Source organism: Panulirus ornatus, chromosome 36 (assembly GCF_036320965.1).
Source record: "Panulirus ornatus isolate Po-2019 chromosome 36, ASM3632096v1, whole genome shotgun sequence".
Classification (NCBI taxonomy): Eukaryota; Metazoa; Arthropoda; class Malacostraca; order Decapoda; family Palinuridae; genus Panulirus; species Panulirus ornatus.
Window position 1 is genome coordinate 2,762,039 of NC_092259.1, and position 23,445 is coordinate 2,785,483.

Sequence of the window (23,445 nt, forward strand, 5' to 3'; positions counted from 1 at the left end):
GGGCAAATGAGAGTTGGGGTGAGAGAGTATCATTAAATTTTAGGGAGAATAAAAAGATGTTCTGGAAGGAGGTAAATAAAGTGCGTAAGACAAGGGAGCAAATGGGAACTTCAGTGAAGGGCGCAAATGGGGAGGTGATAACAAGTAGTGGTGATGTGAGAAGGAGATGGAGTGAGTATTTTGAAGGTTTGTTGAATGTGTTTGATGATAGAGTGGCAGATATAGGGTGTTTTGGTCGAGGTGGTGTGCAAAGTGAGAGGGTTAGGGAAAATGATTTGGTAAACAGAGAAGAGGTAGTAAAAGCTTTGCGGAAGATGAAAGCCGGCAAGGCAGCAGGTTTGGATGGTATTGCAGTGGAATTTATTAAAAAAGGGGGTGACTGTATTGTTGACTGGTTGGTAAGGTTATTTAAAGTATGTATGACTCATGGTGAGGTGCCTGAGGATTGGTGGAATGCGTGCATAGTGCCATTGTACAAAGGCAAAGGGGATAAGAGTGAGTGCTCAAATTACAGAGGTATAAGTTTGTTGAGTATTCCTGGTAAATTATATGGGAGGGTATTGATTGAGAGGGTGAAGGCATGTACAGAGCATCAGATTGGGGAAGAGCAGTGTGGTTTCAGAAGTGGTAGAGGATGTGTGGATCAGGTGTTTGCTTTGAAGAATGTATGTGAGAAATACTTAGAAAAGCAAATGGATTTGTATGTAGCATTTATGGATCTGGAGAAGGCATATGATAGAGTTGATAGAGATGGTCTGTGGAAGGTATTAAGAATATATGGTGTGGGAGGCAAGTTGCTAGAAGCAGTGAAAAGTTTTTATCGAGGATGTAAGGCATGTGTACGTGTAGGAAGAGAGGAAAGTGACTGGTTCTCAGTGAATGTAGGTTTGCGGCAGGGGTGTGTGATGTCTCCATGGTTGTTTAATTTGTTTATGGATGGGATTGTTAGGGAGGTGAATGCAAGAGTTTTGGAAAGAGGGGCAAGTATGAAGTCTGTTGTGGTTGAGAGCTAGGGAAGTGAGTCCATTGTTGTTTGCTGATGATACAGCACTGGTGGCTGATTCATGTGAGAAACTGCAGAAGCGAGTGACTGAGTTTGGTAAAGTGTGTGAAAGAAGAAAGTTGAGAGTAAATGTGAATAAGAGTAAGGTTATTAGGAACAGTAGGGTTGAGGGTCAAGTCAATTGGGAGGTAAGTTTGAATGGAGAAAAACTGGAGGATGTGAAGTATTTTAGATATCTGGGAGTGGATTTGGCAGCGGATGGAACCATGGAAGCGGAAGTGAATCATAGGGTGGGGGAGGGGGCGAAAATTCTGGGAGCCTTGAAGAATGTGTGGAAGTCGAGAACATTATCTCGGAAAGCAAAAATGGGTGTTTGAAGGAATAGTGGTTCCAACAATGTTGTATGGTTGTGAGGCGTGGGCTATGGATAGAGTTGTGCGCAGGAGGGTGGATGTGCTGGAAATGAGATGTTTCAGGACGATATGTGGTGTGAGGTGGTTTGATCGAGTAAGTAATAGTAGGGTAAGAGAGATGTGTGGTAATAAAAAGAGTGTGGTTGAGAGAGCAGAAGAGGGTGTTTTGAAATGGTTTGGTCACATGGAGAGAATGAGTGAGGAAAGATTGACCAAGAGGATATATGTGTCAGAGGTGGAGGGCACGAGGAGAAGTGGGAGACCAAATTGGAGGTGGAAAGATAGAGTAAAAAAGATTTTGAGTGATCAGTGACCTGAACATGCAGGAGGGTGAAAGGTGTGCAAGGAATAGAGTGAATTGGAACGATGTGGTATACCGGGGTCGACGTGCTGTCAATGGATTGAACCAGGGCATGTGAAGCATCTGGAGTAAACCATGGAAAGTTCTGTGGGGCCCAGATGTGGAAAGGGAGCTGTGGTTTCGGTGCATTATTACATGACAGCTAGAGACTGAGTGTGAATGAATGGGGCGTTTGTTATCTTTTCCTAGCGCTACCTCGCACACATAAGGGGGAGGGTGTTGTTATTCCATATGTGGCGGGGTGGAGATGGGAATGAATAAAGGCAGACACTTTGAATTATGTACATGGGTATATATGTATATGTGTGTGTATATATATGTATACATTGAGATACATAGGTATGTATATGTGCTATATGTGGACGTGTATGTATATACATGTGTATGTGGGTGGGTTGGGCCTTTCTTTCGTCTGTTTCCTTGCGCTACCTCGCTAACGTGGGAGACAGCAACAAAGCAAAATAAATGAATAAATAAATATATATATACATTATTCATTTTATTTATTATACTTTGTCGCTGTCTCCTACATTACCGAGGTAGCACAAGATACGAGACGAAAGAATGGTCCAGCCCACCCACATACACATGTCTATACATACATACACGTCCACACACGCATATAAACTTACCTATACATTTCAACGTATACATATATATATATACATACACAGACATATACATATACATTAGTACATATTCATACTTGCTGCCTTCATCCATTCCTGTCGCCATGCCATCACACATGAAACAGCGTCCACCCCCCACCCTCCAGTTAGGTAGCGCTAGGAAAGGAAAAAAAAAAAAAGGCCACATTCATTCACACTTATTCTCTAGCTGTCATGTGTAATGCAACGAAACCATATCTCTCTTTCCACTTGAGGCCACACAGACCTTTCCATGGTTTACCCCAGATGCTTCACATGCCCATTTCAACATACCCTCTTCTGCTCTCTGAACCACACTCTTTTTATTACCACACATCTCTCTTACCCTTTCATTTCTTACTTGATCAAACCACTTCACACCACATATTGTCCTCAAACATTTCATTTCCAACAAATCCACCCTCCTCTGCAAAGCCCTATCCATAGCCCATGCATTGCACCCATATTACATTGTTGGAACCACTATTCCTTCAAACATGCTCAATTTTGCTCTCTGAGATACCGTTCTCGCTTTCCACACATTCTTCAAAGCTCCCAGAACCTCCCCCCCTCCCCCACCCTGTGACTTACTTCCACTTCTATGGTTCCGTCCGCTGCCAAGTCCACTCCCAGATATCTAAAACACTTCACTTCCTCCAATTTTTCTCCATTCAAACTTACCTCCCAATTAACTTGTTCCTCAACCATACTGAACCTAACAACCTTGATCTTATTCACATTTACTCTCAACTTTCTTCTTTCACACACTTTACCAAACTCAAGTCACCAACCTCTTTAGTTCATCACCATAATCAGCCACCAGCACTGTATCATAAGCGAACAACAACTAACTCACTTACCAAGCCCTCTCATCCACTACAGACTGCATACTTGCCCCTCTCTCCAAAACTCTTGCATTTATTTCCCTAACCACCTCATCCATACACAAATTTAACAACCATGGAGACATCATGCAGCCCTGCCACAAACTGACATTCACTGGGAACCAATCACTTTCCTCTCTTCCTACTCATACACATACCTTACATCCTTGGTAAAAACTTTTCACTGCTTCTAGCAACTTACCTCCCACACCATATAATCTTAATACCTTCCACAAAGCATCTCTTATCAACCCTATCATATGCCTTCTCCAGATCCATAAATGCTACATACAAATCCATCTTGTTTTTTAAGTATTTCTCACATACATTCTTCAAAGCAAACACCTGATCCACACATCCTCTACCACTTCTGAAACCACACTGCTCTTCACTAATCTGATGCTCTGTACATGCCTTTACTCTCTCAATTAATACCCTCCCATATAATTTCCCAGGAATACTCAACAAACTTATACCTCTGTAATTTGAACATTCACCTTTATCCCCTTTCCCTTTGTACAATGGCACTATGCATGCATTCCATCAATCCTTAGGCACTTCACCATGATCCATCCACATACTGAATATCCTTACCAACCAATCAACAACACAGTCACCCCCTTTTTTAATAAATTCCAATGCAATACCATCCAAACCCATCGCCTTGCCGGCTTTCATCTTCCCTAAAGATTTCACTACCTCTTCTCTCTTCACCAAACTATTCTCCCTGACCCTCTCACTTCACACACTACCCCGACCAAATCACCCTATATCTGCCACTCTATCATCAATCATATTCAACAAACCTTCAAAATACTCAGTCCATCTCCTTCTCACTTAATCAATACTTGTTATTACCTCCCCATTTACCTCCTTCCAAAACATCTTATTATTCTCCCTAAAATTCAATGATACTCTCTCACCCCTAAGTCTCATTTCCCTCTTTTTCACCTTTAGCACCTTTCTCTTGACCTCCTGCTGCTTTCTCTTATACATCTCCCAGTCATCTGTACAATTTCCATGCAAAAATCGTCCAAATGCCTCTCTCTTCTCTTTCACTAACAGTCTTACTTCTTTATCTCACCACTCTCTATCCTTTCTAATCTTCCCACCTCCCGCCTTTCTCAAGATATATGCATTTTCTGCACAAGCCATCACTGCTTCCCTATATACACCCCATTCCTCCCCCACTCCTCTTTCGTCATTTGCTCTCACCTTTTGCCATTCTACACTCAATCTCCCTTGGTACTTCCTCACACAAGTCTCCTTTACAAGCTCACTTACACTCACCACTATCTTCTCCCCAAAATTCTCTCTTCTTTTTTGAAAACCTCTACAAATCTTCACCTCCGCAAGATAGTGATCAGACATCCTTCCAGCTGCCCCTCTCAGCACATTAACATCCAAAAGTCTCTCTTTCGCATGACTATCAATTAACACATATTCTGATAACGCCCTCTGACCATCTCTCATACTCACATATGTATACTTATGAATATCTCTCTTTTTAAACCAGGTATTCCCAATCAACAGTCCATTTTCAGCACACAAATCCACAAACTCTTTACCATTTCCATTCACAACATTGAACACCTCATGTACAACAATTATACCCTCCACTCCCACATTACTCACCTTTGCGTTCAGATCACCCATCACTATAACTCGGTCTCCTGCGTCACAGCTGCTAACACACTCACTCATCTGCTCCCAAAACACTTGCCACTCATGATTTTTCTTCTCAAGACCAGGTGCATAGGCACCAATAATCACCTATCTCTCTCCATCCACTTTCAGTTTTACCCACATCAATCTAGAGTTTACCTTCTTACACTCTAACACATACTCCCACAACTCCTACTTCAGGAGCAGTGCTACTCCTTCCTTTCCTCTTGTCCTCAAACCAACCCCTGATTTTACACCCAAGAGATTCCCAAACCACTCTTCCCCTTTACCCTTGAGTTTTGTTTCACTCAGAGCCAAAATATCCAGGTTCTCTTCCTCAAACAATTCTACCTATCTCTCCTTTTTTCTCATCTTGGTTACATCCACAAACATTCAGACACCCCAATCTGAGCCTTTGAGGAGGATGAGCACTCTCCGCATGGCTCCTTCTTGTTTCCTGTTCTAGAAATTCAAATACGAGGGGGGTTTCCAGCCCCCCGCTCCTGCCCCCTTTAATCGCCCCTACGACAAGCAGGGAATACATGGGAAGTATTCATTGTCCCATATAATAATAATAATAATAATAATAATAATAATAATAAACGATGAATTCTCGTGATACAGTTATCTACAAAAACATCTTTTTTCTCTTCATAAATACTCGCCATTTCCCACATGAACAAGGTAGCATAAAGAACAAATGACAGAATCTCAGATGGAAAATTCCTCACTTAGCTCCTTGCTCTGCTCCTCCTTTTGGAAAGTAATACAGGAGGAGAGGTTTTCTAACCACCCACTCCCAACCCTCTTAAACAACTTCTACGACATGCAGGGAATACATGGGCAGTGTTGATTCTCCTCTCTCCCCAGGGTTATAGAAGATAAAGGGATGCTATTAACTGTGTGACGAGGCAGCAACAGGAATGGATGTAAGCAAGCAAGTATGAATATGTACATGGGTATGTATGTACATACCTGTGTATGTATATGATGATAAGTATATGTATGTATATGTGCGTGTATGGGCATTTATGTATGTATATGTGTATATGAGTGGATGGGTCATTCTTCGTCTGTTTACTGGCACTACCTCGCTGAAGCAGGAAACAGCGATTATAATAATAACAATAATAATAATAATAATAATAATAATAATAATAATAAACAATGAATTCTCTTGTGATATAGTCATGTACAAAAACATCTTTTTTTTCTTTTCATAAATTCTCGCCATTTCCCAAATGAGCAAGGTACCATCAAGAACAGATGACAGAATTTCAGAAGGAAAATTCCTCACTTGGCTCTTTGCTCTGCTCCTTCTTTTGGAAAGTAATACAGGAGGAGAGGTTTTCTGACCACGAACTCCCATCCCTCTTTGTCACCATCTACAACATGCAGGGAATACATGGGCAGCATTCATTCTCTTCTATCCCCAGGGATAACATAAACATATATATATCATAAAAGAATATTTCTGAAGTGAAAACATTGTATTACATACCTTTGGGAGAGCCAGGCCAAAGAACAAAGAGAAGCCAACCACAAAGAGGTTCCTGGAGGAATTAAGGTCAATGTATTGAAGTGTGGAGAGACCCACAGCAAAGATCATGGAGAACATGACACAAAACACACCACCCACTACAGGCCCTGGGATGGTCACAAACAGAGCTCCAAACTTGCCAAGAACTCCAAACAAAATCATGATGAGGGCTCCAGTCTGTACAACACGTCGACTACCCACCTAAAAGATAACATAAACTGTTAGCAATGAGGAAAAGATCTTGTGATAAGGGCAAAGAGAGGAGATGATTCACCTATATGATCTCACTGCCAGCAATATGCATGATTTTCTCTATCTAATAATTGGTCTTATTAATGTTACAATCATCCATCCTACATTACATACTGGCCTTATAGAATAATGCTATAAATTCTGCTATTCATTATGATACCACAATCAGTTGTCACATTTCACACACATTGAAAATTTTCACTACAAACATTTCACACACATTGAAAATTTTCACTACAAACAAAGTCAAAAATTCATTCCTTTCAGTCAGCTTCTGAAGCACATCTCACATCTTTTGTCCAAGATGGCCATGACTGAGGCTTGCTTTTGCCCATGCCATGTTGGTTGCTGGAACAGAAAAATTCCTGCTCACTTTGTACAATACACCAGGTAAATGCATTCTTCAGTATGAAGAAACCAATAAAGTGAGGTCTCTAAAATTATGAACAATCAGTTCTTCAAGCCTTGTATAGTTTAATATCTATATAAGGATGAGGTAGAAAAGAAAAAACACGAATGGTATCATCCCACTTCCCGTAATCAGTCATGGTATTCATGGGATGAAAACATGAGCATACCTTGAGACTGGTTCGTGTTCTCATAGCTAGAAAAACTGGAACAATTTCCAGTGTGAAAAATCTAGTTGTGGGAGTATGTGATAGAGTGTAAGAAAGTAAATTCCAGACTGATAAGGGAAAAACTGAAAGTGGATGGAGAGAGATGGGTGATTATTGGTGCCTATGCATCTGGTCATGAGAATAAAGATCATGACAAGCAAGTGTTTTGGGAGCAGTTGAGTGAGTGTGTTAGCAGGTTTGATGCGGGAGACCAGGCTATAGTGATGGGTGATTTGAATGTGAAGGTGATTAATGTGACAGCTGAGGGTATAATTGGTGTACATGGGGTGTTCAGTGTTGTAAATGGAAATAGTGAAGAGCTTGTGGATTTGTGTGAGGAAAAAGACTGATGATTGGGAATACCTGGTTTAAAAAGAATGTAGGTTTGCGGCAGGGGTGTATGATGTCTCCATGGTTGTTTAATTTGTTTATGGATGGGGTTGTTAGGGAGGTGAATGCAAGAGTTTTGGAAAGAGGGGCAAGTATGAAGTTTGTTGGGGATGAGAGAGCTTGGGAAGTGAGTCAGTTGTTGTTCGCTGATGATACAGCGCTGGTGGCTGATTCATGTGAGAAACTGCAGAAGCTGGTGACTGAGTTTGGTAAAGTGTGTGAAAGAAGAAAGTTAAGAGTAAATGTGAATAAGAGCAAGGTAATTAGGTACAGTAGGGTTGAAGGTCAAGTCAATTGGGAGGTAAGTTTGAATGGAGAAAAACTGGAGGAAGTAAAGTGTTTTAGATATCTGGGAGTGGATCTGGCAGCGGATGGAACCATGGAAGCGAAAGTGGATCATAGGGTGGGGGAGGGGGCGAAAATCCTGGGAGCCTTGAAGAATGTGTGGAAGTCGAGAACATTATCTCGGAAAGCAAAAATGGGTATGTTTGAAGGAATAGTGGTTCCAACAATGTTGTATGGTTGCGAGGCGTGGGCTATGAATAGAGTTGTGCGCAGGATGATGGATGTGCTGGAAATGAGATGTTTGAGGACAATGTGTGGTGTGAGGTGGTTTGATCGAGTAAGTAACGTAAGGGTAAGAGAGATGTGTGGAAATAAAAAGAGCGTGGTTGAGAGAGCAGAAGAGGGTGTTTTGAAATGGTTTGGGCACATGGAGAGAATGAGTGAGGAAAGATTGACCAAGAGGATATATGTGTCGGAGGTGGAGGGAACGAGGAGAAGTGGGAGACCAAATTGGAGGTGGAAAGATGGAGTGAAAAAGATTTTGTGTGATTGGGGCCTGAACATGCAGGAGGGTGAAAGGAGGGCAAGGAATAGAGTGAATTGGATCGATGTGGTATACCGGGGTTGACGTGCTGTCAGTGGATTGAATCAGGGCATGTGAAGCGTCTGGGGTAAACGATGGAAAGCTGTGTAGGTATGTATATTTGCGTGTGTGGACGTATGTATATACATGTGTATGGGGGTGGGTTGGGCCATTTCTTTTGTCTGTTTCCTTGCGCTACCTTGCAAACGCGGAGAGAAAAAAAAAAGGATATACATAAGCATACATATGTGAGTAGGAGAGATGGTCAAAGGGCATTAATGGATTATGTGTTTATTGATAGGCATGTAAAACAGAGACTTTTGGATGTAAATGTTCTGAGAGGGGCAGCTGGAGGGATGTCTGATCACTATCTTGTGAAGGCAAAGATTTGTAGAGGTTTTCAGAAAAGAAGAGAGAATGTTGAGGAGAAAGAGTGGTGAGAGTAAGTGAGCTTGGAAAGGAGACTTGTATGAGGAAGTATCAGGAGAGGTTGAGTGTAGAATGGCTAAAGGTGAGAGCAAATGATGTGAGGGGAGTGGGGGAGGAATGGGATGTATTTAGGGAAGCAGTGATAGCTAGCGCAAAAGATGCATGTGGCATGAGAAAGGTGGGAGGTGGACAGATTAGAAAGGGTAGTGAGTGCTGGGATGGAGAAGTAAGGTTGTTAGTGAAAGAGAAGAGAGAGGTGTTTGGACAATTTTTGCAGGGAAGTAGTGCAAATGACTCGGAGATGTATAAAAGAAAGCAGCAGGTCAAGAGAAAGATGCAAGAGGTGAAAAAGAGGGCAAATGAGAGTTGCCATGAGAGAGTATCATTCAAATTTTAGGGAGAATAAAAAGATGTTTTGGAAGGAGGTAAATCATGTGTGTAAGACAAGAGAACAAATGAGAACATAGGCAAAGGGGGCAAATGTGGAGGTAATAACAAGAAGTGTTGAAGTGAAAAGGAGATGGAGTGAGTATTTTGAAGGTTTGTCGAATGTGGCAGATATAGGATGTTTTTTTCAGGGTGGTGTGCGAAGTGAGAGGGTCAGGGAGAATGGTTTGGCAAAAAGACAAGAGGTAGTGAAAGCTTTGTGGAAGATGAAAGCTGGCAAGGCGGTGGGTTTGGATGGTACTGCAGTGGAATTTTTTAATAAAGGGGTGACTGTTGCTGTTGACTGATCGGTAAGGATATTCAATGTATGTATGGATCATGGTGAAGTGCCTTAGGATTGGCAGAATGCATGCATAGTACCACTGTACAAAGGCACAGGGGATAAAGGTAAGTGTTCAAATTACAGAGGCATAAGTTTGTTGAGTATTCCTGGGATTTTTTTTTTCTATTAAACTTAGTCGTTGCCTCCCACATCAGCGAAGTAGCACAAGGAAATAGACGAGAGAATGGGCCAACCCACCCACACACACATGTATATATATAATAGCCCACACATGCACATATACATACCTATTCATTTCAACGTATACATACATATACATAGAGAGACTTATACATATATAAACATGTACATATTCATTCTCCCCTATCCCTGAGGATAGCGGAGAAAGAAGACTTCCCACGAATTCCTCACTGTCATAGAAAGCGACTAAAGGGGACAGGAGCAGGGGGCTAGAAACAATCCCCTCCTTGTATTTCAACTTTCTAAAAGGGGAAACATAAGTCACACAGGGAGTGCTCATCCTCCTCAAAGGTTCAGACTGGGGTGACTAAATCTGTGTGGATGTAACCAAGATGAGAAAAAAGGAGAGATAGGTAGTATGTTTGAGGACAGGAACCTGGATGTTTTGGCTCTGAGTGAAACGAAGCTCAAGGGTAAAGGGGTAGAGTGCTTTGGGAATGTTTTGGGAGTAAAGTCAGGGGTTGGTGAGAGGATAAGAACAAGGGAAGGAGTAGCACTACTCCTGAAACAGGAGTGGTGGGAGTATGTGATAGTGTGTAAGTAAACTCTAGATTGATATGGGTAAAACTGAAAGTGGATGGAGAGAGATGGGTGATTACTGGTGCATATGCACCTGGGCATGAGAAGAAAGATCATGAGAGGCAAGTGTTTTGGGAGCAGCTGAGTGAGTGTGTTAGTAGTTTTGATGTACGAGACCAGGTTATAGTGATGGGTGATTAGAATGCAAAGGTGAGTAATGTAGCAGTTGAGGGAATAATTGGTGTACATGGGGTGTTCCATGTCTGAATGGAAATTGTGAAGAGCTTGTAGATTTATGTGCTGAAAAAGGACTGGTGATTGGAAATACCTGGTTTAAAAAGAGAGATATACATAAGTATACGTATGTAAGTAGGAGAAATGGCCAGAGAGCATCACTGGATTACGTGTTAACTGATAGGCGTGCAAAAGAGAGACTTTTGGATGTTAATGTGCTGAGAGGTGCAACTGGAGGGATGTCTGATCATTATCTTGTGGAGGCGAGGGTGAAGATTTGTAGTTTCAGAAAAGAGGATAGAATGTTGAGGTGAAGAGAGTGGTGAGAATAAGTCAGTTTGGGAAGGAAACTTGAGTGAGGAACTACCAGGAAAGACTGAGTGCAGAATGGGAGAAAGTGTGAGCAAAGGACGTAAGGGGAGTGGGGGAGGAATGAGATGTATTTAACGAAGCAGTGATGGCTTGTGCAAAAGATGTTTATGGCATGAGAAGCATGGGAGGTGGGCAGATTAGAAAGGGTAGTGAGTGGTGGGATGAAAAAGTAAGATTATTAGTGAAAGAGAAGACAGAGGCATTTGGACGACTTTTGCAGGGAAATGGTGCAAATGTGTGGGAGATGTATAAAAGAAAGAGGCAGAAGGTCAAGAGAAAGGTGCAAGAGGTGAAAAAGAGGGCAAATGAGAGTTGGGGTGAGAGAGTATCATTAAATTTTAGGGAGAATAAAAAGATGTTTTGGGAGGAGGTAAATAAAGTGTGTAAGTGGTAGAGGATGTGTGGATCAGGTGTTTGCTTTAAAGAATGTAAGTGAGAAATACTTAGAAAAGCAAATGGATTTGTATGTAGCATTTATGGATCTGGAGAAGGCATATGATAAGAGTTGATACAGATGCTCTGTGGAAGATATTAAGAATATGTGGTGTGGGAGGCAAGTTGTCAGAAGCAGTGAAAAGTTTTTATCGGGATGTAAGGCATGTGTACAAGTAGGAAGAGAGGAAAGTGATTGGTACTCAGTGAATGTCGTTTTGCGTCAGGGGAGCGTGATGTCTCCATGGTTGTTTAATTTGTTTATGGATGGGGTTGTTAGGGAGGTGAATGCAAGAGTTTTGGAGAGAGGGGCAAGTATGCAGTCTGTTGTGGATGACAGAGCTTGGGAAGTGAGTCAGTTCTTGTTCGCTGATGATACAACGCTGGTGGCTGATTCGGGTGAGAAACTGCAGAAGCTGGTGACTGAGTTTGGTAAAGTGTGTGAAAGAAGAAAGCTGAGAGTAAATGTGAATAAGAGCAAGGTTATTAGGTAAAGTAGGGTTGAAGGACAAGTCAACTGGGAGGTAAGTTTGAATGAAGAAAAACTGGAGGAAGTGAAGTGTAGATATCCGTGAGTGGATTTGGCAGCTGATAGAACCATGGAAGCGGAAGTGAGTCACAGGGTGGGGGAGGGGGCAAAAGTTCTGGGAGCGTTGAAAAATGTGTGAAAGGCAAGAACATTATCTCAGAAAGCAAAAATGGGTATGTTTGAAGGAACAGTTGTTCCAAGAATGTTATATGGTTGCAAGGTGTGGGCTATAGATAGAGTTGTGCGGAGAAGGGTGGATGTGCTGGAAATGAGATGTCTGAGGACAATATGTGGTGTGATGTGGTTTGATTGAGTAAGTAATGAAAGGGTATGAGAGATGTGTGGTAATAAAAAGAGTATGGTTGAGAGAGCAGAAGAGGGTGTTTTGAAATGGTTTGGTCACATGGATAGAATGAGTGAGGAAAGATTGACAAAAGAGGCGGAGGGAACGAAGAGAAGTGGGAGACCAAATTGGAGGTGGAAAGATGGAGTGAAAAAGATTTTGAGCGATTGGGGCTTGAACATGCAGGAGGGTGAAAGGCGTGCAAGGAATAGAGTGAATTGGAACGATGTGGTACACCGGGAATGACGTGCTGTCAATGGTTTGAACCAGGGCATGTGAAGCATCTGGGGTAAAGTATGGAAAGTTTTGTGGGGCCTAGGTGTGGAAAGGGAGCTGTGGTTTCAACGCATTATACATGACAGCTAGAGACTGAGTGTGAACAAATGTGGCCTTTGTTGTCTTTTCCTTGCACTACCTCACACGAATTTTGGGGGAGGGGGTCGTCTTTTCATGTGTGGCGGGGTGGCAACGGGAATGAATAAAGGCAGCAAGTATGAACTATGTACATGTGTATATATGTATATGTCTGTGAATGTATATATATGTATACGTTGAAATGTATAGATATGTATATGTGCGTGTGTGGTCGTGTATGTATATACATGTGTATGTGGGTGGGTTGGGCCATTCTTTCGTCTGTTTCCTTGCGTTACCTTGCTAACGTGGGAGACAGCGACAAAGTATAATAAATATAAATATACATAGTCATACTTGCTGCCTTCATCCATTCCTGTCGCCACCCTGCCACACATGAAATGGCACTACCCTCCCCCCACGCGTGTGTGAGGTAGCGCTAGGAAATTATATGGGAGGATGTTAATTGAGAGGGTAAAGGCATGTACAGAACATCAGACTGGGAAGGACCAATGTGGTTTCAGAAGTGGCAAAGGATGTGTGGATCAGGTGTTTGCTTTGACGAATGTATGTGAGAAATACTTCAAAAAACAGGTGGATTTGTATGTAGTGTTTATGGATCTGGAAAAGGCATATGGGAGGGTTGATACAGATGCTTTGTGGAAGGTTCTAAGAGTATATGGTGTTGGAGGTAAGTTACTAGAAGCAGTGAAATGTTTTTACCAAGGATGTACAGCATGTGTACGAGAAGGAAGGGAGGAAAGTGATTGGTTCCCAGTAAATGTCTGTCTGTGGCAGGGGTGCATGATGTCTCCATGGTTGTTTAATTTTTTTATGGATGGGGTGGTTAGGAAAGTGAATGCAAGTTTTGGAGAGAGGGGCAAGTATGCAGTTTGTGTGGATAAGAGGGCTTGGGGAGTGTCAGTTGTTTTGCTGATAATACAGCACTGGTGGCTGATTCAGACGAGAAACTGCTGAGGTTGGTGACTGAGTTTGGTAAAGTGTGTGAAAGGAGAAAGTTGAGGGCAAATGTGAATAAGAGCAAGGCTGTCAGGTTCAGCAGGGTTAAGGGACAAGTAAATTTGGAGGTAAGTTTGAATGGAGAAAAACTGGAGGAAGTGAAGTGTTTTAGATATTTAGCAGCAGATGGAACCATGGAAGCAGAAGGATGAGGGAAGGGGCAAAGGTTCTGGGAGTGTGGAAAAATGTGTGGAAGGCAAGAACGTAATCTTGGAGAGCAAAAATGGGTATGTTTACAGAAATAGTGGTTCCAACAATGTTATATGGTTGCGAGGCATAAGCTATAGATGGGGTTGTGCAGAGGAGGGTGGATGTGTTGGAAATGAAATGTGAGGACAATATGTGGTGTGAGGAGGTTTAACCGAGTAAGTAATGAAAGGGTGAGAGGGATGTGTGATAACAGCAAGAGTAGTTGAGAGAGCAAAAGAGGGTGTGTTGAAATGGTTTGGACACATGGAGAGAATAAGTGAGGAGAGATTGACAAAGAGGATATATGTGTCAGAAGTGGAGGGAACAAGGGGAAGCAGAACAAATTGGAGGTGGAAGGATGAAGTGAAAAAGATTTTGAACGATCAGGGCCTGAACATGCAGGAGGGTGAAAGGAGTGCAAGAAAGAGTGAATTGGAAAGATGTTGTATACTGGGGTCAGCATGCTGTCAATGAATTCTGTTTCCTGAGTGGCTAGGTGGCAAAGGGAATAGATGATGGCAGCAAGTATGAATATGTACACATGTATATATGTATATGTATGTATGTATGTATACAATGAAATGTATATGTATGTATATGTGCATGTATGGGTGTTTATGTATATATATATATATGTATACGAGGGGTTGGGCCATTCTTTGTCTGTTTCCTTGCTCTACCTCGCTGACACAGAAAACAGCACTTAAGTATTATAAAAAACAATCAGAATAATATCTTACTTTTTGGTTCAGATATTACATACTTTTTTCTTCAGCTTCCTGAAATGTTCCTTGACCAGCGAAACTGAGGGTGGACAGTTGCTGGATAATGTATTATACCAGAATATGTGTAATGATACAGCCAAGGGGACCTGATAGCAAATGTATTAAATTATAACTCAACCAGCGGTTATATTTTTCTAATACTTAAGTTTGTGTTCCCAATGCTATCAAAAATTCTTCTTTTTTTCCTATTCCAATCAAAATTTCTTGCACATCATACAACTAACTTAATTCTAATTATTTCATTACTTTATTCTTTTGTATGTTAGGGGTTCCATTTATGAACAAAAGTTCATATCAATGCTAAGTCATAAGCAACACATGAAAAGGGTTAAGGAAAGGGAGAAAAGGAGATATATATATCTAGAGTTATGGATGAAGTGGAATATCTACCTTTTAAAAAGGGTAAGTCTGTAATTGTTAAGAAATCTGCCTCTTAGAAAAGGGCAGGTTATAGCAGTTTGTTAAGACAGGAAAGGGTAAAAAGTTCCAAAGCTTTGCAGGGTAGGTCAAAAAATTAATATCACAACAGCCCACACTTAAGTTGCTAACTGCTACATAGTATTATGTGGCCTAGTTAATGACTTACCAGACAAATCTGAATCAAACCTGAATATATTAACAAGTTATGCCAAAATAAGAAAAGATGAGCAGAGCATTCTACCTGCAATGGGACCTTGTGAAGTTGCAGCTTTGGTTAGATTCCAAACATCAAATTAGAAGAAATAATTTTCAAGAACTAACTTGAAAAAGCATCTACAGGCTGACCAAATGCCAATCCTATCCTTACAAAATTTTGCATACAGAGTATACTACAGACAAAGGCTCAGTATCAGCAGGTACATGGAAAAGTAGATGCTCCAGAGGGCATTTATGACATTTGATTTCCAAGCAAGTGCATCACCAGTTTGGTCTAAACAAAATGAAGAAACACAAAGAAGAGCAAGAGAAATATCAACAATATGTAACAAGAATGGTGCCTAAATTACAAGGGATAAGTCACAAGGATGAGAGAAGCCCTCAAACTGCCCATACTAAAAGATAGGGTACTGAGGGGACATCACATCACTTCGAAATCCCTCACTGGACACAGTGATGTTACCATAGCATTCATCAGTTCTGCATACGATACTTGTTTAAGAAATGGCATCCACAAAAATAAACCTCATCCCCTTGATGGTAATTACAAACACAATGTGACTGTACCATGACCAGTTCAAGAGAAGACTACAACCCTCTTCCATAGTATACTCCTAGGATTGCTGCAAAGACATGAAAACAAAAACAAAAAGTACTCTCAACTAAATATCAAAAGTTCATAACAATTCATATTTATTGCAAATCTATCTGAAAAAAAACTATACAGTAAATGCACTACCAAAGAGGTAATGCCCAAATATTAACCCTTCAGGGCAAAATTGAAAATGAAACTGCTTCTGGTCCTTATAACCCTAAAAAACTCTCCTTAAGAGAATATGAATACATCTCTCAAAACAGAAATGACACTAACCTTTGTAACACCAATGGCCCCGATATTTTCAGAGTACGAGGTGGTGCCATTGCCAGTACCCCAAACCCCTGCAATGATGCATCCAATGCCCTCAATGCCAATGCCCCGGTTGACAGCATGGACAGGTGGTGGTGATACTCCTGTCAATGAATATCACACCAAAAAGTTATTCACAGTCATTCTAGGTTAGGTTAGGTATATCATATAACTGTGTGTAATTCCCTTCTACACTTCTGTTATATGAGGCAAAATGCTGAATGCTGGAGCCTGCTGAATTCAGCTTTATTTATAAAAGATCTGAACACTGGGTGTATCTGTTTGGTTTGGTTGCTTAACCATAAAGAAAGGTCTGTTTACTTGCAAGCTGATGGGATTTCCATTGTTATAGAAGGGCAAAACTCATGGAGAGCATCAGTATAAAGAAAGTGAAAGAAACCAACACCCCTGAGATAAATGAACCAGATCCCAACAGCTGTATGTTGTAAAGAAGACATTAACTGTGCTTTATTGTACATATATGAAAAATACAATTGGCAATTTTCCAGACTATTATCATAAACTGTCCATCACACTTTTATCAAGCACATAAATACACCAAATGCCAAGCACCAATTTGACTACATTCAAATCATCATACACATATATTTATTTATAAATATCTTATCTTTATCATTATTATACCTGTTCACCATTTCCCACATCAACAAGGGAGTGCCAGGAAAAAGACAAAGAACGACAAGGGAAACAAAAGGAGGAGTCATGTGGGGAGTGCTCATCCTCCTCGAAGAGGTGTCTAAATGTGTGTGGATGTAACCAAGATGAGAAAAAAAGGAGAGACAGGTAGTATGTTTGAGGAAAGGAACCTGGGTGTTTTGGACCTGAGTGAAACGAAGCTCAAGGGTAAAAGGGAAGAGTGGTTTGGCAATGTCTTAGGAGTAAAGTCAGGGATTAGTAAGGGGACAAGAGCAAAGGAAGGAGTAGCACTCCTGAAGCAGGAGTTGTGGGAATATGTGATAGAGTGTAAGAAAGTAAACTCTAGATTGATAATGGTAAAACTGAAAGTGGATGGAGAGAGATGGGTGATTATTGGTGCCTATGCACCTGGTCATGAGAAGAAAGATAATGAGAGGCAAATGTTCTGGGAGCAGATGAATGAGTGTGTTAGCAGCTTTGATGCACGAAACCAGGTTAGTGATGGGTGATTTGAATGCAAAGGTGAGTAATGTGGCAGTAGAGGGTATAATTGGTGTACATGGGGTGTTTAGTGTTGTAAGTGGAAATGGTGAAGAGCTTGTGGATTTGTGCCGAAAAAGAACTGGTGATTGAGAATACCTGGTTTACAAAGAGAGATATACATATATATTTATTTATTTATTTATTTTATTTTGCTTTGTCGCTGTCTCGCACATTAGCGAGGTAGCGCAAGGAAACAGACGAAAGAATGGCCCAACCCGCCCACATACACATGTATATACATACACGTCCACTCACGCAAATATACATACCTATACATCTCAATGTACACATATGTATACACATACAGACATATACATATATACACATGTACATAATTCATAGTCTGCCTTTATTTGTTCCCATCGCCACCTCGCCACACATGGAATAACAACCCCCTCCCCCCTCATGTGTGCGAGGTAGTGCTAGGAAAAGACACCAAAGGCCCCATTCGTTCACACTCAGTCTCTAGCTGTCATGTAATAATGCACCGAAACCACAGCTCCCTTTCCACATCCAGGCCCCACACAACTTTCCATGGTTTACCCCAGACTCTTCACATGCCCTGGTTCAATCCATTGACAGCAAGTCGACCCCGGTATACCACATCGTTCCAATTCACTCTATTCCTTGCATGCCTTTCACCCTCCTGCATGTTCAGGCCCCGATCACTCAAAATCTTTTTCACTCCATCTTTCCACCTCCAATTTGGTCTCCCACTTCTCGTTCCCTCCACCTCTGACACATATATCCTCTTGCTCAATCTTTCCTCACTCATTCTCTCCATGTGACCAAACCATTTCAAAACACCCTCTTCTGCTCTCTCAACCACACTCTTTTTATTTCCACACATCTCTCCTACCCTTACATTACTTACTCGATCAAACCACCTCACACCACATATTATCCTGAAACATCTCATTTCCAGCACATCCACCCTCCTGCGCACAACTCTATCCATAGCCCACGTCTCGCAACCATACAACATTGTTGGAACCACTATTCCTTCAAACATACCCATTTTTGCTTTCCGAGATAATATTCTTGACTTCCAAACATTCTTCAAGGCTCCCAGAATTTTCGCCCCCTCCCCCACCCTATGATTCACTTCTGCTTCCATGGTTCCATACGCTGCCAGATCCACTCCCAGATATCTAAAACACTTTACTTCCTCCAGTTTTTCTCCATTCAAATTTACCTCCCAATTGATTTGACCCTCAACCCTACTGTACCTAATAACCTTGCTCTTATTCACATTTACTCTTAACTTTCTTCTTTCACACACTTTACCAAACTCAGTCACCAGCTTCTGCAGTTTCTTACATGAATCAGCCACCAGCGCTGTATCATCAGCGAACAACAACTGACAATATATAAGTGAGTAGCAGAGATGGTCAGAGGGCATTACTGGATTACGTGTTAACTGACAGGCATGTAAAAGAGAGACTTTTGGATGTTTAATGTGCCAAGAGGGGCAGTTGAAGAGAAGTCTGATCACTATCTTGTGGAGGCAAAGGTGAAGATTTGTAGAGGTTTTCAAAAAAGAAGAGAGAATGTTGGGGAGAAGAGAATGGTGAGAATAAATGAGCTTGGAAAGGAGACTTGTGTGAGGAAGTACCAGGAGAGATTGAGTACAGAATGGCAAAAGGTGAGAGCAAATGACATAAGGGGAGTGGGGAAGAAATGGGATGTATTTAGGGAAGCTGTGACGGCTTGCACAAAAGATGCATGTGGCATGAGAAAAGTGGTAGGTGGGCAGATTAGAAAGGTTAGTGAGTGGTGGGATGAAGAAGTAAGATTGTTAATGAAACAGAAGAGAGATGCATTTGGACAATTTTTGCAGGGAAGTAGTGCAAATGACGGAGATGTATAAAAGAAAGCAGCAGGAGGTCAAGAGAAAGGGGCAGGAGATGAAAAAGAGGGCAAATAAGACTTGGGGTGAAATAGTATCATTAAATTTTTGGGAGAATAAAAAGATGTTTTGGAAGGAGGTAAAGAAAGTGCATAAGACAAGAGAACAAATGGGACCATCGGTGAAGGGGGCAAATGGGGAGGTGATAACAAATACTGATGAGGTGAGAAGGAGATGGAGTGAGTATTTTCAAGGTTTGCTGAATGTGTTTGATGATAAAGTGGCAGATATAGGATGTTTAGGTCGAGGTGGTGTGTGAAGTGAGAGGGTCAGGGAGAATGGTTTGGTAAACAGAGAAGAGGTAGTGAAAGCTTTGCAGAAGATGAAAGCCAGCAAATTAGTGGCTTTGGATGGTATTGCAATGGAATTTATCAAAAAAGGGTGACTGTGTTGTTCATTGGTTGGTAAGGATATTCAATGTATGTATGGATCATGGTTAAGTGCCTGAGGATTGGCAGAATGCATGCATAGTGCCATTGTACAAAGGCAAAGGGGATAAATGTGAGTGTTCAAATTACAGAGGCATAAGTTTGTTGAGTATTCCTGGGAAATTATCTGGGAGGGTATTGATTGAAAGAGTACAGGAATGTACAGAGCATCAGACTGGGGAAAAGCTGTGTGGTTTTAGAAGCAGTAGAGGATGTGTGGATCAGGTGTTTGCTTTGAAGAATGTATGTGAAAAATACTTAGAAAAACAAATGGATTTGTATGTAGCATTTATGGATCTGGAGAAGGCATATATGATAGGTTGGATAGAGATGCTTTGTTGAAGGTTTTAAGAGTATATGGCGTGAGGTAAGTTGCTAGAGCAGTAAAAAGTTTTTACCATGGATGTAAGGCATGTGTGCGAGGAGGAAGACAGAAAAGTGATTGGTCCCCAGTGAATGTCAGTTTGCGGCAGGGGTGCATGATGGCTCCATGGTTGTTTAATTTGTTTATGGATGGGTTGGTTGGGAGGTGTTGCAAGAGTTTTGGAGAGAGAGGCAAGTATGCAGCCTGTTCTGGTTAAGAGGGCTTAGGAAGTGAGTCAGTTGTTGTTCATTGATGATACAGCACGGGAGGCTGATTTGAGTAAGAAACTGTAGGAGTTGGTGACTGAGTTTGGTAAAGTGAGTGAAAGAAGAAAGTTGAAAGTAAATAAGAATATGAGCAAGCTTATTAGGTTAAGTAGGGTTGAGGGACAACTTAATTGGGAGGTAAGTTTGAATGGAGAAAAACTGGAGGAAGAGAAGTGTTTTAGATATCTGGGAGTGGACTAAGCAGTGGAAGGAACCATGGAAGCGGAAGTGAGTCACAGGGTGGGGGAGGTAGCGAAGGTTCTGGAAGCGTTGAAGAATGTGTGGAAGGTGAGAACATTATCTCAGAGAGCAAAAATGGGTGTTTGATGGAATAGTGGTTCCAACAATGTTATATGGTTGTGAGGCATGGGCTATAGATAGGGATGTGCAGACAAGGGTGGATATTTTGGAAATGGAATGTTTGAGGACAATATGCTGTATGAGGTGGTTTGATTGAGTAAGAAATGAAAGGGAAAGAGAGATTTGTTTTAATAAAAAGAGTATGGTAGAGAGAGCAGAAGAGGGTGATTTTGGATACATGGAGAGAATGAGTCAGGAAAGATTGACAAAGAGGATATATGTGTCAGAGGTGGAGGGAAGAAGAAGCGGGAGACCAAACTGGAGGTGGAAGGATGGAGTGAAAAAGATTTTGAGCGATCAGGGCCTGAACATACAGAAGGGAAAAAGACGTGCAAGGAATAGAGTGAATTGAAACAATGTGGTATATCGGGGTCAATGTGCTGTCAGTGGAAGTGGTATGTGTACCAAGAGTAATGGAGAGTGGTTTGGTGAAGAGAGGTCATGAAATTCTTATGCAATATGAAATGTAGATTCCCATGGTGCACAGGTTAGCATTCCTGAATGTGACACATTCAAGGGCCACCCATAATCAAGCACATAGGTATGACTCCTGGTTGCAGCAGTCAGTCCACAGTCAACCCAGCTGTTCATCCACTCCTACGTGTGACTGGAGTGGATGGTAATGCAGTTGAATTTATTAAGGAAGGAATGACTGCGGTGCTGATTGGTTGGCAAGGATTTTCAAGGTATGTATAAGAGGTGTCTGAGGACTGGCAAAATGCATGTATAGTACAAGCATGTAAAAGCAAGAGGGTATCCCTATGTCGCCTGTACCTGACAAGTTGTATAGGATCATCACAATGAGGAGGAAAAGTGTGGTTTCAAAAGCGGTAAAAGATGTGGATAAGGTGACTGCTTTAAAGAATGTATGAAAAATACTTAGAGAGACAGATGGATTTGTATGTAGGATTTATGGATCTGGATAAAGCACATGATATGGCTGATAGAAATGCCTTGTGAAAGGTCTTGAGAATATACAGTGTGGGAGGGAAGCACCTATAAGCAGTGAAAAGCTTTTATCAAGGGTGTAAGGCATATGTATAAGTAGGTTAATGGTTCCAAGAAAAGGCTGGTCTGCAGTAGGGGAGTGTGATGTCATCATGGTCATTCAATTTGTTATTAGGTTTATATGTGCTTCCACTTTCTAGTACCTGTGCATGTAGCCTTTAATATATGCTAAGGTCTGATAAATGTCACGAGGTTTAAAATCTTAGATGCAGTGAAATAAATGGAGACAGCATCAGTAAGTTCTAACAGACAAACATAATGGCTTCAGTGTGCCAAGCATCATGTCTACTTGCAAATATTCAGATAAAAATAGTATTAACATATTTAACTCACCACTCAGCATGCAACCAACTGAAATTAAATCACAGGAGGGGAAAACAAAACAAAATTATCTTCCATAAGAAGCCTCACCTGAAATTCTGGCACATGCATAGTAGTCACCAATGCTCTCAATCATGGAAGACAAAACTCCTGCTAGCATTCCAAACACTGCTGATACTGATAATGTAGGCAGACCCCACTGGCCTGTAGAGATACACACATTGCCAGAACTTATGCTAAACTGAGTTTCTTTTGAAGTCTATTTTAAAGAACACCATTCTGAAAAGTATTTTTCAAAACTATATAACTGAAATTCTGCATATTTTCAAGCAGCCTATTCTGAGTATCAGATTTCTATTCTTCTCTATCAATTATATTATTACATGTGGACTGAGTTTGGACAGGCAGTAACAATCCTTCTGTAAGAAGTTTCAGTCAAAACCTAGACAATACTAATGGAAATCAATTGCATCTAAAGCTGTTTCAAAGTTTACCTAAATTACAACATACCTTTCTAGTGACATTACTGAAACTTGACAAGCCTTAAACACATGCAGTTTTTCACTTCAGTACACTCGAAAACTTTTGATTTTCATGAAATGAAACTATACTTTGCATTAATCAATATTAATCAATGTAAAGTCAGAGGTTGGAGTGAAGGCATGAGCTAAGGACAGGGATGAAATACTGATCAAACTGGAGTTGTGGGGATGTGTGAAAGTGTGGTGATGTGAGTTCCAGACTGATGTATGTAAATATGAAAGTTGTGAAAGTGTGGTGATGTGAGTTCCAGACTGATGTATGTAAATATGAAAGTGAGTTACAAGAGATAGACAATTCTATGTGCTTAGGCACCTGGTCATGAGAAAGAGGATGATGAGAGGCAAGTGTTTTGGAAACAACAGAGTGAGGGTGTCCGCAATTTTGAAGCTACAGATTGAGTAATAGCAATGGGTGATTTGAATACAAGAGTGTGTAATGTGGCAATTGAGGGACTGGTTATTGGGAATACCTGATTTTAAAAGAGGGTCACACATAAGTTTATGTGGGTGAATAGGGAAGATTGTGAGAGGGCATTTTTGGATCACAAACTAATTGTCAGGCATGCTAAAGTAAGACTCCTGGATGTGACTGTGTTGAAAGGGGAAGCTGGTGGAATTTCTGACCATTACCTGGTGGAGGCAAAAGTGATATGTGGGGGCTTTTGGAAGAGTTAATGATAAGAGTGAG

At 41.2% G+C, this 23,445-nt stretch overlaps 1 protein-coding gene across 4 annotated transcripts in view; it reads right to left on the reverse strand.

The window, feature by feature from the left end:
• LOC139760256 (solute carrier family 23 member 1-like) overlaps window positions 1–23,445 on the reverse strand; it is a 268,117-nt gene that overhangs the window by 116,978 nt on the left and 127,694 nt on the right. For all 4 annotated transcript variants that reach the window (XM_071683190.1, XM_071683188.1, XM_071683189.1 and 1 more), the window contains 3 exons: window positions 22,306–22,419; window positions 16,324–16,463; window positions 6,475–6,714 (listed from right to left, as the gene is read on the reverse strand). In XM_071683190.1, the coding sequence (XP_071539291.1) occupies window positions 6,475–6,714; window positions 16,324–16,463; window positions 22,306–22,419 (494 nt within the window). The remainder of the gene's footprint in view (window positions 1–6,474; window positions 6,715–16,323; window positions 16,464–22,305; window positions 22,420–23,445) is intronic.